The 15,906-nt window shown below is 41.7% G+C and overlaps 1 protein-coding gene across 1 annotated transcript in view; it reads left to right on the top strand.

Moving 5' to 3' along the window:
- Nucleotides 1–15,906, top strand: part of ULK4 (unc-51 like kinase 4) — a 607,678-nt gene that overhangs the window by 428,731 nt on the left and 163,041 nt on the right. Inside the window, exon 36 of the mRNA XM_044912620.1 lies at nucleotides 4,399–4,497. Within this exon, the coding sequence (XP_044768555.1) occupies nucleotides 4,399–4,497 (99 nt within the window). The remainder of the gene's footprint in view (nucleotides 1–4,398; nucleotides 4,498–15,906) is intronic.

The raw sequence follows: 15,906 nt of genomic DNA on the forward strand, positions 1-15,906 counted from the left end.
TATATATATATATATATATATATATATATATATCGCCCAGGGAAGGTAAGCACTAAATGGTCGCTGTATCATTAACAATGAGAAGAAGAGAAGTGCCCCCCTCACATTCCTGTTTACAGAAGGCTTCCTGTGGACCATGACTTCCTCAGGTCGTGTCCTGGCATGTAGGAGGCTGCTCAGGCCACGGCTCCTGACTGAACTGACTCCCGGCAGGCTTACGAAATAATTAATTTACGGTTTGTTTCTCTACTTATTAGCCCGGAACATGGCTGGGTATGGAGATTTCGGTAGGGATCTAGAGAGGGAAGGGTGTTAGCACTCAGGGAGCTCGCGGTTTCAGAAGGAAGACCGTCGCTACATGAATGGCGAGGAAATCATCATCCCATTGCATCTGTGAGCGCACAGCTGCTGTGAGGTGCAGGGTGCTGCAGGGTGAATGTGGGCGAAGAGAACCTAACTGAGTTTGGGGGGTTGGGAAGCCCAATTCAGTATTTAAATCCAGGTCCCCTAACCCCCCCCCCCCCCCCGTCTGGGCCTTGACTATCATTTGTGAAGTGATGGGGGACCTTCATCCACTGCTCTTGTGATCATGGGACCGTTAAACTGCTGTTTCTATGCAAACATGCTGGTGTTGCTGAAAGATTGGAATGTGGACACGAGTCTGTTGAAATGATCCAGTTTGACTCCTCTGTGGTGTTCCCTTTGCTCATGCCCATCGGCTACCCTTTGCCTAGCCGCCAAATGCAAGGGAGATTTTTCTACCATAGCTCATAATCCTCCCCATGCCTCTCCCTTCCGTGGCAAACCTCAGTGACATCTCGTTATCTGTGATGGGATCTTCTACTCATTGGTGAGACATTCAAGGCCTGGTATGATCCAGCCCCAGGGTGCCTTCCAGCCTTATCTGCCAGGCCTCTGTGCTGCCCACTCCCATGCCAAACAGTCGGCTCTCGGTCTTTCACTCCCATGCCTTTTCCTCCTGTGGTTCCCGGTCCCTGAAACACCGTTCTCCACACTCTTCCCTGTAGACCTCCTTCCCACCATGGAAATGACGAAGTCACATGTCATCTTCTCTTACTTCCCCCCACCACCCAAACTGTGTCCACCTCTACTTTCACACTCTACCTTCAGCACAGTTGTTTATAAGCATGCTATCCTTTGGAGCAGGCGGTGCGACCCTACAGAGTGGGGACCGAATCGTGTCATCTGCGCATTGTGAGCACTCACGTGATGGTGATTGGGGAGCACAGTGAGTGCTGAACTGGTCCGGGTGCCACCATTGCGGGTTGTGCTCCATTGTGGGGACATCAGACAGTAGCTACCTGAGGAATTGACTGCTCTTGTTCTCTACAGCTGCCTTCCCTCCATGTTTATTTTTTTTTTCAATTTAAAAAAATATTTTATTTATTAATTTGAGAGAGAGCATGAGTTGTGGGGGGAGGAGCAGAGGGAGAAGCACACTCCCCACTGAGTGGGGAACCTGACCTGGGGCTCGATCCCAGGACTCTGAGATTGTGACCTGAGCTGAAGGCAGATGCTTAACCAACCGCGCCACCCAGGTGCCCCACCTCTGTATTTATTTAACAAACCTCTCTTGAGTACCTACCTGCATGCACTAGATTCGTGTAGCAGTGCTAGATAGAATAGAACTGTATTTGCCTGGCCTTTTGTTTATTTTCATTTTTTTAATACTGTACTCCTTATCTCATTTTGAGTAATGATCTGTTGCCATTTAATGTTAAAGATGGCTCATAAGTTGACATTCCCATGCTTTATATGTTTAAGACTATTAAGTTTATATTTCTACCCAGAGTCCTCCCAGGAAATCCACCCTTAGAGATCCAGCAGCTTTCTCCAAATAGTCACTAGAACCACCCCCCATTGTCACCTCAAAGTCAACATGTCCAAAGCTCAACTCGGGATTTGCCTCCCCAGCAAGGCTGGCCACCTTCTTCCTGCTATGCATACTAGAAACCCGGGAGTCATCCTGAAAATTTTTCTTTTTTTCATACTCCATATCTAATCTGTCCTCCAATAATGTAGATTTTACCTTAAATACCTAGTAAGTCCAACCACTTCTCTCAAACCCTACTGCTGCCTCCCTGGTGCAGTCTACCATCTTCTCTTGCTTAGACCGTAACTGGCTGGGTCAAAAACACTGGATGGCTGGTAGTGAGGTCAGTTACCATACGGCCGTGATGGGGGAAAGTGAACTGTAGACCAGAGGCAAGGGCAGAGGGCCTGAACGGAGAGGACAATAGCAGTGTCATAGCAGAAAAGAGAATCCTTGCTGTGGAAAGGGCCCTTTACGAAATGCAGACAGTGGGCCATGGATGTGGGTATCAAGAGGCTGCCTTTAGGGAGTGTGACATTAGGGACCTGGAGATAGACTAAGAGAAGAGGTGAACTTGGGCCCCTGAAATTGTTGCTCAGCTTCTGTTTTTCTTCCTGTGGGAAACCCTGCTGGGATCCCTCTGTGCACAGAGCTTCCATTGCAGTCCCATATTTTTGTAAGGAGAGGAGTTTCTATTGCATTCCAGGTGTGAAGTTCTTGGTTGCGCAGAGAGGCAGCATTCTCTTTCTGGAACCCTTGGCAGCTTTGCAAGGAGGTGGTACCTGAATACTGGTGGGGAGGGTCCGGATGTTTCTTGGTAACAATAACAAATGGCTATGTGGATTTAGAGGCTATGGAGGACACTGGATGTCCTGGTGGGAGAGTCCTACAAGTGTGCACTTGCTTCTGTGGCCCCATCTGCTTGCTTCCGTGGGTTTGGCAAGGAAGCAGTGACATCATATCATGCCCCCTCTCGGTCCAGGTGCTGGTTTGCAAGACTGCCTTATCTTCCCCAAGAGAGAATCCGTTTGCTCTAAAGGATAATGTGTTCATGTGAAAAGGCCAGTATTCTTTTTTTTTTTTAAGATTTTATTTACTTATTTGACAGAGAGAGACATAGTGAGAGCAGAAACACAAGCAGGGGGAGTAGGAGAGGGAGAAGCAGGCTTCCCGCGGAGCAGGGAGCCCGATGTGGGGCTCGATCCCAGCACCCTGGGATCATGACCTGAGCCGAAGGCAGACGCTTAACGACTGAGCCACCCAGGTCCCCCATTTTTTTTTAATTTATTTTTTTATTATTATGTTATGTTAATCACCATACATCACATCATTAGTTTTTGATGTAGTCTTCCATGATTCATTGTTTTCGTATAACACCCAGTGCTCCTATCTTGCACTGTGCTTCTGAAGGCGGAATCAACAGCCAAGAGTCAGAAGTGTTCAGACCTCTGGGGTAGTGCCACACATTTGTTTTCTGGAGGAAATTCTACCTTTCTGGTAAAATCAGTTGGGAAGGCTGGAGGTGGGGGTGGGGACGGGAAAGGGAAGCTCCATGCTACGATTATGGTGGTTCCCCTTGGCTATTGAGAGGTGCAAGTCCCTCTGAGCCAGAGAAAGCAAGCAGCTCAAGTTCTGTCCAGAAGGAACGGGGCCTTCATGAGAAGGGTCCTAGAGTCCAGGCTAATAACCCGAGACAGGCAGTCTGCAGCCTGCTCTGAAGGCTCTGGCAGAGGTCAGTCCGTACAAGAAGTTTGGTTTCTTCTGAGTGAAATTAAGAACAGTGAGGAAGTGTGTGAATGAAATGTGTATATACTGTAGCAAACACAATAGTCAGTGCCTTTTTTCAATATAAAATTATTCATCCCTTATAATAGAGATTAGACAGTCCCATAAAACTCCTGAGAGCAGACACACTTAAGAGTAGAGCCACTTGCTTCTCATTTTCTTTTTCCAATGCAACTTAAGCCTGTCCTTTCTCAGCAACGGAGACCTGTGTCTGAGGCCTGTCCATGCGCTGGTACGTTGGACCAATATTCTAGATGGTATTCAAGCATACGCATGCATACAGAGAAGGAAAGCAGAGCCGAATTATACGATGATGGTATGCATCAGATAATGTGCATAAAAATACCCACGAGAAATGAGCATCTGTGATTTGGGGTCCGGCTTTGCCACTCATTGTCTGTGGGGCTTTCAACAAACCACTTCTCTGAACTTCAGTTTTCTCACCTGGAAGATGGGGGTAGCAGCACCCCATGTCAGCATGGTTGGAAAGAGAGAGTCCCCTTCCTAGTACGTAAACATCAACATCATTCTTTCAAGGACAGCCTTGGTCTTGCTTTATCTGTGGGCCGTCCAGGTGGGCCTCTGTAGCCTGAGTTGGTGGCGGTGGCACTGTGTGCGCTCCTTGTCCTGTTATAACAAGGCATAACCTCTCCTCAGGGGGCTGTGGGGGATTGCTTTCTCAGCCCCCTTCCTCTCCTGGACTGAGAGGATCTGTCTCCTCTGGCCAAAGTGTCTAATCGCCAACCCCCCCGCCTTCCCTTGTCTCGTCCCTGCTCAAGGCGCAGAAGTCTGGCTCAGGAGGGGACACTCAGGCCGCCGAGGACCTGCTGCTGCTCAGCAAACCTCTGACAGACCTCATTAGCCTGCTCATTCCACTGGTAAGAGCTCACCTGTTGGTGTGTTTTTCAGAACACTGCTGAGGTGAAAGTTATTTTACTTGAATTTCATGATGCCTTGAATTTCTATACCACTTTAATTCTTTTCAAAGCTGGAACCAAGAGAAATTTCAGAAGATTATTTGGCCTAGAAACACTAGATTTCTCCTTTATTTTAAAACTAGATGGCTTATCATTCATTTCAATAGGTATTTAAGGCAGAATCTCAAAGCCGTCTTAATGGGAGGTAGAAAATTCGAGAAATGAATTCCAAGAAGGAAGAAGAAATGGTTATGGAGGCCAGTTCTCTCTCAAAAAGATGTTTTAGAGTTGTACTTGGCATGCAGGACTCCAAAGGAATGCAGAAGCAGGCATGCAGACCTAGAGCATACTCCCCTAAATCTCCACAGAGATAGAAGGAAATAAGTAAAGTTAAGTGAAGACAAGTAAGATGACACAAGACCACCGAATAGATGGAAAGAGCACTGCAGAAACTTGGAGTTTGGACCAACTAAACAATTTTACCCAAACTTGAAGGCGACCCAGTGCTTGACACATGATTCCTACAGCGCAGCCAGCCAGAGAGTGGGTTGATGAAATTCCATGAAGACTCATGAAAACCTCTCCAGACTGGGGATCCCTGTAACCCCTGGGAACTTAGGTCTGGTTTCTCACAGAGAGAGACCTTCAGTTCTCTCAAAGCTGCTAGGATTTGTCTTTTTCTGCTCTGTGGCTTTCAAGGGAAGGCAAATGCAGTTTGGATGAATAATTCCTTAGACTTAATTATATTTAGCAAATAAAGGTTTGGTTCAACGGGGGTGAAAAAGAAAGAGGGGAAAATCCATCAGCTCTGGGTTACATTAAATAATGGCATATGCGAAGTAGAGCAGTCACAAAAAAAAGTGGCAATGGGCTCACAATGAAGTAAGCGAACATCCCCCAACCCCAGGGAACAGCCCCAAACCCCAAAGTGGAAGGATATTTGGTGTAGAAAATCTATTGCATGAAGCTGTGTGGAAAACAGAACACTAGATGCTCTAGCTCAGAGTGTGGGGGCTAAACCCACATAGCCCGCTGTCTCTTAGTTTAAGGGCAAGAAACAGAGGAGAGACTAACACAAACTAGACTCTCTTATATAAGAGACTCAAAATGACATCAAATTAAAAAATCTATATGCATATATATAAATTGATGCAATATGTGATATATTGGACAATAATTATATTTATAGAGAAAGAGATTTAAAAAGACAGATGAAGATCTGCCTTAAGAAGGACAGACGGAGAGGAGCCTGGGTGGGTCAGTCTGTTGAGTGTCTGACTCTTGGTTTCAGCTCAGGTCATGATCTCGGGGTCCTGGGATCGAGCCCCACTGTCGGGCTCTGTGCTCAGCGGGTTTAGTCTGCTTGTCCCTCTCCCTCCCTCTCTGTTCCTCCCCCCCCACACACTCTCTCAAATAAAATAAAATAAAATAAAATAAAATAAAATAAGGAAAGACAGATGCAGAATCCATTATAGGTAAAACTTCCAGGACACACTTTTCCACATCTATCTTATAGACCAGGTTTTGGTATTTGCCAGATTCTTAGATTTGCTTTCTTTTAATAGGTAAATTTACTCCAATTGGATTTATTGTTAAACTTCTCTTTGATCTTAATTTTATTCTTATTTTATATTTTCTTTCTAAATACTTTTTAATATTAAATGTAAGGTTTAATGTACAAAAAAACTTTTAACAGAACAAAGGAAATTCTACAATGGTAAGGAATAAAATTCACAGGAGGACATAATAACTATGAACCTTTTTGTGCCAAATTTTAGAGCATAGAACTATTTAAACAAAGGGCCAAAAACACACAGGAGGAAATCCAAAAAACACAGTAGTATTGAGAGATTTAACTCCTCTTTCTCATTGCTTTACAGACCAAGTAGATAAAAATAATGATGTAGAGCAGGGGTTGATAAACTATGGCCTGTGGGCTAACTCTAGCCCACTGCCTATTTGTAAAGTTTTTTTATTTTTTTATTTTATCATTTTTTAAAAGATTATTTATTTGAGAGGGAGAGAGTGTACGCTCCGAGGGGCAGAGGGAGAGGGGGAGAGAGAAAATCTCCAGCAGACTCCCCACTGAGCACAGAGCCTGGTGCAGGGCTGATCCCAGGACCCTGAGGTCATGACCTGAGCTGAAGTCAAGAGTCGATGCTCAAGCAACTGAGCCACCCAGGTGCCACCCACCCCTGCACTGCCTATTTTTGTAAATAAAATTTTATTGAATATAGCCACACAGACCATTTGTTTACATATTGTCTATGGCTGCTTTTGTTCCTTGATAAGAGTTGAGGAGTTGCAACACAGACCTTATAGCTCACAAGTCTATATTATTTACTATCTGGCTCTTCACAGAAAAAGTTTGCTGACCCCTATATAAAGGGTATAAATATTTTAATAAGATTGTACCCTGAAAACAGAAACTGCAGTTTTTCAGTTTTCAGAAACATCTTTAAAAAGTGGGCCATGCGGGGCACCTGGGTGGCTCAGTCATTAAGCGTCTGCCTTTGGCTCAGGTCGTGATACCGTGGTCCTGGGATCGAGCCCCACATCGGGCTCCTTGCTCAGCGGAGGGCCTGCTTCTCCCTCTCCCACTCCCCCAGCTTGTGTTCTCTCTCTCGCTCGCTCTCTCTATCAAATAAATAAAAAGTCTAAAAAAAAAAAAGTGGGCCATGCATTATGTTAAAAGGACATCAAAAATTCCAGTAAGTTGGAATTGTATAGTCCACATTCTTTAACCACAATACAGTTAAACTAGAAGGAAAGATAAGAATAGAAGATGCACTGTTAGCAAATACAATCCGTGACAGTAATCAAAGAATAAGTTTTCATTGTGATTATTTCAGTCTGGGCCCAATCAGAAGGGAGAAACCACACAGTGATTTAAATAGGAGAATTTTAATGTAAAACATCATTAGCCTTGAAAAAAGAGTAACCATAAGATTTACAAAGAACTCTCTAAGGTACCCTAAAACTGAGCGAGAGTACTCAAGGAAGGACAGACTTGATCGGGGGCACCCCTCCACTGAGGCTGTAGGTCAGACCTTATTGGGGAAGGCAGCCCACGGGACAGTGGACAAGTTTGCTGGGTTGCCTGGTCCAGAAGGGGTTCACTGTCCCCAGGAAAGCCACTGGAGGTGGGAGGACTGAGGTGCCCAGTATTCATATAGAGAGGACCACAGGAAACAAAGCTATGCAAGAGGCAGACGAGTAGGGGGAGTCAGGTGGCCAGTGTACATGGGAGGGCTGGAGTGCACAGTGTCCCTTGGGGAGGACAACAGGACCATAATCACAGGTCAGACTAAGGCTGAGGGTTGCTGAGGTGGCCACACATTCTGGGCCCATGGTTAGGTCGGATCTCCACCAGATGCCTCACATTCATGCCTCTGACCGACAGAAACAGCAGGAGAGCCTCTTCTTCCTGCACTGTGTCATCTGAGAGATTTTCCCCAGCTCTTTGAGACTCTGAACTCTTGTTACTAGTAACTTGATCACACTCATGTTCTAGTATATGGCCAGACGTCTGCCTAACCTGCGTGAGCTGTGTTGTGTGTATACACATTGATCACCAGAGTCACTGGTTTTAAAAATGGCCTGTGACGAGAACATTGCAATATATCTTCCCTGGAAAAGATTAACACACATTTATAGCTGTGTATAAAGTGAAGAAAAATAGTAATAAGGCAATTTAGGACCTAAACTAGAGCACATACAGACCAAAGATAAATTTTATAGTGGTTGTTAAAAAATGTAATAGGTTACAGAATGAGGTGCTGGAATTGCTTTCCCATAGGGAGAAATAAACAGACTCTCAGTTTTCATCTGACTTGGATAATTTTGGAGGTATTTCACCTAAAGGCAGGTGGATGAACTTGTTAGCTTTTGAGGATTTTTCCAGATTATGGTCCTATGAAAGAAAACATATCCTTAAGAGAAAACCTGTCAACCCCTAATTTATGCCCTATATTTTTACTATACACTGTAGTAGAATCATAGTGGAAGGTAGATAAAAGATAGTGATTCTTAGTCTGTTTTGAATGTAAACTGCTTTAAGAATCTGAGGATTCTAGACCCTCTTCCCAGAAAAATGTATAGACTCACATATATGCCAGGTTCTGTGTACAATTCACAGTTTCAGGGAGATCTTTGTTTGTTTGTTTTTCAATTGGCCAACATATAGTACATCGTTTTTGATGTAGTGTTCAATAATTCATCAGTTGTATACAACACCCAGTGCTCATCACATCACGTGCCCTCCTTAATGCCCATCACCCAGTTATCCCATTCCCCCACCCACCTCCCCTTCCGCAACCCTCAGTTTGTTTCCCAGAGTCAAGAGTCTGTCATGGTTTGTCCCCCTCTCTGATTTCTTCCCATTCAGTTTCAGGGGGATCTTTGAACCCTCAGTTGGAACATAGTATAAGATCTGGTTAATAAAAGGTATAACCAATTGACCATGTCTCCTGAAAAAAAAAAAATAAAGCAAGGTTATTGTTTGAATTAAATATTTTATTTAAGAAGAGGAAATGAGAAGCTAGGCTGTACGTCCTACATGAGTTTTATAACTAGATAAAGTTGCTATAAGAAATTATGCTACAGCCTCCTTCTCCTTCAATTAAAATAGGTATTTTCAAACTTAACAAGAGATCATTGTTTTTAAAATTTTTTCTTCATTTTGCCTGAGATGCAGTATGTAGCTTGGTTTATATGTTTCGCATTAACCATGCCTTCCTTGGCCATTGAGCAGATGACCTTCTGCAGTCAGGTTGGGATGGCAGTCTGCACCGAACATCAGAATGTGAGCTCCCTCCTGTGCTAGATGAGTAGGGGCCTGAGCCATCTCCGGAGCAGTTAAAGATTCTGCCAGTAACAACATTTATGCCAATATCAACATGATACTTACCAGTTCATGTTTCTGACGTCACTGTGCAATTTAAAAAATTGTGCCCCACTAAGTATAGGGGGAAAAGTTTCTTTTTTTCATTTTCTAATTTTTCTCAAGAAAAAACCAAGTGGATTTTTCTCTTTAAATTGTAATGGACTTGGACTTGTCTGTTCTTTCTCTTCATAGTCAGTGGACTGAAATCTAAATGATAGTTTATGGTGATTATGGTTTATGGTGATGGAGGCCAGAGGTACTGAGTAGTCCATTTGCACGTCAAACCCAAGAGGTTGGGCATCTTGATAGTTTTCTACTAAGCAGCTGCTCTAAGGAGTTACTGCCCCATTTAATAGGGATATCCCTCTTTCTAGTTAGCCACTGCCCATCTGTCTGCTGGGCATTTCCACTGGATGCACCATAAACACCTCAGATACTACAGGGTTAGAACAAACCCATAATCACCTCCTTAAAACTGTTTCTCTTCTTACGTCCTGTGTCAGAGAATGAAATTCATTTCCCTGCAGTTGCCCAGCCAAGAATGCAGGCATCATCTTGGCCTCTTTTCCTATGCCATCCTGCCCTATTCTGTCAAGCCACTGAAACTCATCACAGACTGTCCTTTCTCTTCATTCCCATGGACGGTGTCATGAAGACCACCACCATCTTGTGCTTGCAGGGTCCCGGTGGCCTTCTCCCAAGGCCTGCTCTTACCCTGCCCACTCTCTTCTTCACAGTGGAAGCAGCATGCTTTCTCTAAAATGCAAGACTCATCTTGTCACTCACTGACTTCAAACCTTTCAATGATCCCCCACTATTCATGGATAAACTCTAACTTAACAGATTTACAGAACGATGTATGATCTGACACTTAGTTTCTAGCCTTGTCTCTTGACTCTCTTTGCCCTACTCTGTGTTTTGTACCCCAGCTTTTTTCAGTTATTTAAATGTACTTTAATTTCCCTTGCCTCTGTCTAGAACATGCTCTTCCTCCTTCTACTTGACTGTTCCTCAGCTTTCAGCTCTTGGCTTAGATATGCCTTCTTCAGCTTTACTTTTGGGTCTGGTGCAGGGGAGGGATTTGATGAATATTTGTGTAGGAAAGCAAGCTAATTGCTAACAAATGCAGTATATTTTCTGCCTTTCCTTATTCTAACCAAGAACAGACCACGTCTGGTAGGACATAGATTTAAGTACAAATTTATCCAGAGAGTTCATCTGTACCCTTGCTGTCCTGCCCTGGCTGAGCCAGCCTCTCCTACGGGGTGGTAATGATACGGCTCACTAGCTTGCTTGCTTTAAAATTGCATCATCTGGATTTATCTCTAGAGGTTGACCTCTTCTTGGCAGGAGTTGTCCTGACCTTCATTGGGCAGCCTATATTCCTGAAATAACCCATACTCTGCCTTAGATTGACAGGAAAGGTTACAAAAGGGCAGGTAGCATTGCCCAAGGACTTCTGTTTCTGGAAAATTGCTGTACTTATAGTAACTGCAAAATATGAAAACCCAGCCCTAGAATCCCCACAGCAGTGGTGAGCATAAAAGCCTCTGAGCCATCAGAATAGAAGCCACAGCATCATTACCTTTTCTAACAGGAGACCCCGCCAGGTTTCTGACGTTCAGTATTTGAACTTGGGTACTGTGGGAAGGACTCCCAAAACTGCAGGTGTGTTTTCTGCCACTACTTCTCATACCTTTATCTTGAAATGTACGTCCTACATGAGTTTTATAACTAGATAAAGTTGCTATAAGAAATTATGCTACAGCCTCCTCCTTCAATTAAAATAGGCATTTTCAAACTTAACAAGAGATCATTGTTTTTAAAAATTTTTCTTCATTTTGCCTGAGATGCAGTATGTAGCTTGATTTATATGTTTCGCATTAACCATGCCTTCCTTGGCCATTGAGCAGATGACCTTCTGCAGTCAGGTCGGGATGGCAGTTTGCACCGAACATCAGAATGTGAGCAGTTGGTTGCAATATAATGATACAGTTTTTTTTTTTTTAAGATTTATTTATTTATTTTAGAGAGCAGGGGAGGGTCAGAGGGAGAGGGAGAGAGAATCCTCAAGCAGACTCCCCACTGAGCATGGGGCCCAACCTGGGGCTCGATCCCAGAACCCTGAGATCATGACCTGAGTTGGTCACTTAACCAACTGAGCCACCCAGACGCCCCATGATAGCTTTTTTAATAGCATTTGGTGGTTGTTCAGAGCTGCTAGTGCTAAGTTGAATAGGCAAGTGTTCCCTTATGTGGTAAAATGTGACGTGTCAGAAAGCAACCCCTCTAGAAAATCATTCTCACCCATCGATAACACAAATTCCCATACTCTTATTGCCCTCTTTACAAGCCTTCTTTTAAATAATAATGCTTTAACGTGAAAGCAAGTCACTTGTTTCACAAAACAAGACCAGGGCAGCAGGACAGATCATAGAAGAGAATGAAGAAGTGGGAGTTTGAGGGACAAAGAACTGAATATGGAACTGTGAAACATGGGTCATGCCAAAATCACAGTCTAGTTAAAGATTTTTGGTGTGGGCTTTCTTCTCTGTTCCCAGTACACTTGCCTTGACTTAAAAAAAAAAAAAAAAAGAAAAGAAGGTTAATAATTAATGGTTGAGTCTTTTATGTGCATCATTGAGGAAAGTGAATGTTAGTAATTGAACTCTTATAACCAGCTCTAAAAGTTATTAGAACCAGCTAAAAACACATCAGAATTGTGGTGTGATTTTATATTTATACATCTCACTTATATAACAAATGGACAGGAGGGCAATAACAGCCTGGGGTTTTTGGAGTTCCACACTTGTTCATTTTTGAGGCAGTGTCTGTGTAAAGAGGTGCTAAATAGAAAGAGGTCATATAAATCACCTAGAAATAGACAGGTATCCCAAGAGAAAAGTGGGCAAAGGACTTGAGTGGACAACTCACAACAACAAAAGTGCAAATGTCCAATGTTAATTTCACTGGACACATTTAAGTATGCTATGAATAATGGAAAATCAATTTTTAAAAATGCAATACAACCCTCAAAGTTTGAAGCTGACTTTGGAGACAAGAAGAGGTAAATAAAAATATACATAGGTCTGTATCAAAAGCCTTCAAATCATTTATATCCTTTAATGTAGTCATTCCACATCTAGAAAATTTATGCATAGGAAATAATCATAGAAGTACTGAATGATCTGTGTAAGCATATATTCTCACAACATTATCTCTAGTATCGAACACTTTGGTAATAACCTGTATGTTGCTCAGTTGGAAATTAATTTCCATTCTTAGGGCAGAAGTCCGTTGTGCTATTAAATATCATATTTCCCAAGCATATATAACAGCGTGGGAAAATATATATAACATAAGGCTAAATGAAATATCAGAATATATATTAATTGTAGAATGATGCTAATTTAAAATGTAAAAATTTTAAAGTATATATAATCAAAAATATATATGTATCTAAAATGTATATGTATTTTAAGTTAGCATCATTTTTATAATTATTATATATAATGGTGCTCACACAGAGGCAATCCTTACTTTCACAGAGCTTTAATATGCACAGATTTCAGCCAGATAACCCCAGTCCCCCACAACATAGTTCAGATTTCAGTTACCATGTTGTATTCACTGTGAGTAATTGCATGAAGTACAAACTTTGCAGCTAGCTCTTCAGTGAACAAATCACTATGTAAATAATAGGCATGCATCATCACCAGTAATCAATCATGTACTTACATGAAAATCTGTCAGCAGTTGGTTGCTTTGCATTTATTATTTAGTTCACACACAGACAGCAAAGCATGTAGCTATGTTTCTTCCTTGTCTTCTAGTGGTAAATCCACATAGCATTTTACAAAAACTGATCACTGAAAGAGGGAGTTGCACAACAAAGACGAAAGAGTAACAAATAAGCTAAAAGCAATAATTTTGGAAGGGAAATTTGAATCTAATATAAATGGCGTTGCAGAAGAAACAGCAGACTTTAGGAATGTTGACAGTGGTGCCACTTAAGAGGTTCTAAGTAGGCAGCCAGAGGAACTTAGTGGAAGTGAAATCATCTATGTAAATAAGGGAAGTTTTTTTAAAGAAAAGAATGAAGTCTCAGAGGAAGCAATGTAGGCAAAAAACAAAGCAAAACAAAACAACTGCAAACCAAACCAAAACAAAAAAGCATAAACCAAAACAAAAAACCCTTTACACTAAAGGAATTCTGGGAGATATTTTCCAACAGTGAAAGCACAAAGGATAAAATGTTGGGAGCTGAGCCAGAGTTAGAAAGGGAGTAGGACAGTTGTCCAAGGCATAGAAAAGATGCTCTCTTTGTATGGTCAGTTACATGAGAAAAAAGCAGCAAGCACTGTTCAAACTACTCATTTTTTTGTTTTAATTTTTAATTTTTTTCAGAGAGCCGGTGGGGGGGGGGGGGGGTTGGTAGTGCTGGAGGGGCAGAGGGCAAAGGAGAGAGAGAATCCCAAGCAGGCTCTGTGCCCATGGCAGAGCCCGTCCAGAGCTCAATCCTACGACCCAAGCTGAAACCAAGTGTTGGATGCTCAATTGACTGAGCCACTCAGGCACCCCAAACCACTCTTGATAACTCTTTTTTCAGAACAACAAAACAAAAAGACCTTAATTCTCAATGTTTCTAATGTTTTGGATTACAGCAATAAATATTAGATTTACTGTTTATTCTCTTGCACATTTATCAGTACACATTTATAATTGATATTGAGAGTTTTTAATGTTTTGATAACAAATTTGAAAGGTTATGGAATAGGTGCAATTTCCCCATTCATTAAGATCATTTTGCATGGTTAAAGTTGGCATGGTCATTTTTATGGTTGCCTGCTGAGTAGGTAGATAGGTAGAGTAGGTAGATAGGACAGATGTATTCCACAGTGCCTGTAGTGATTAACTCTGGGTGGTAAAAGTACATATGATTTCTGTTTTTGTAACACCCATCTGTAAATTTCAGATTTTATAAAGTGAACATTTATTACTTTCATAATCATAAAAGGTTTGAAGTCCTCATTTCTACCTTTTGTAATCCCATTTTACTCAGCAAAAACAATTTATAATACTGAATTTCTACTTTCTCTGTCCTTTCCCAGATTCCTACTAACTTCTGGTGAATGAGTGACATCCCTTTTCCATCAGCCAACAGGTGGTCTACTTTAGGCTTTTTAAAAATCCCACTGCCAAGTTTCCCTCCACTCTTTATCTCCCATAATGTCCTCTGGACAACTTTTCTTTCATTGAAATGTCTAGCAGCAATTTCAGCTGTAAACCTGAAGCCTCCTGACAAAGATTCTTGAATTACAGAGATTCAGAGTATACTCCTCAGAAAACATACAGGGTCTCCAATATATCTTCATAAACATCACACATAAGATCAAGGAACAACCACAAACGTGCAAATCCATCACACAATAAAATATAGCAAATCCTGTGATAGGCTTATAGGTGCCATCGAGCCCTGTGGAGGGAAAAACCCAACTACATGAGTTGGGCCAAGGAGGAAAGGCTGGATGAATTTTTTCTAATTTTTTTTGACTGTGGTAAAATAAATGTAAAACTTGCCATGTGAACCCTTTTTTAGTATACAGTTCACTGTTATTAATATATTCATGATGTTGTACAACCATCACCACTGTTCATTTCCATAACTTTTTTCATCTTGTGAAACTGCAACTCTGTACCTATTAAACATTAACTCCCTATTCCCTTTTACTCCAGCCCCTGGCAACCACCATTCTACTTCCTGTCTCTATGATTTGACTACTATAAGTACCTCACATAAACGGAGTCATACAGTATTTGTTGTTTTGTGACTGGCTTATTTCACTTAGCATGGTGTCCTCAAGGTTCATCCATGTTGTAGTTTGTGTCAGAATTTCTTTGTTTTTTAAGGCTAAATAATACTCAGTTCTATGTATGTCCCACAGTTTGCTTATCCATTCATCTGTCAGTGGTCAGTTGGGTTCCTTCCAACTTTTAGTTGTTGTGGAAAATGCTGCTATGAACATGGATGTATCTTTTGGAGACCCTGCTTTCAGTTCTTTTGAATATATACTCAGAAACGGAATTGCTAGATCCTCTGATAATTCTATTTTCAATTTTTTGAAGAACGACTGTTCTGTTTTCCATGATGGCCTTCCTATTTTGTGTTCCCATCAACAGTGTGCAAGTGTTCAAATTTCTCTATACCCAAACTGACAACTTGTTATTTTCTTTTTTGTTGATAGTAGGCATCCTAATGGATGTGAGGTGATATCTCATTATAGTTGTGATTTGCATTCCCTAATTATTAGTAATATTGAGCATCTTTTCATGTGTGGATTGTCACTTGCATGTCTTCTTTGTAGAAGTATCCAAGTTTTTTGCCATTTTTTAATTTTAATTTTTTATTTTTTTTAAGAATGATTTTTTTTTAAGATTTTATTTATTTATTTGACAGAGACAGAGATAGTGAGAGCAGGAACACA

This window comes from Neomonachus schauinslandi, chromosome 1 (assembly GCF_002201575.2).
Source record: "Neomonachus schauinslandi chromosome 1, ASM220157v2, whole genome shotgun sequence".
Taxonomy (NCBI): domain Eukaryota; kingdom Metazoa; phylum Chordata; class Mammalia; order Carnivora; family Phocidae; genus Neomonachus; species Neomonachus schauinslandi.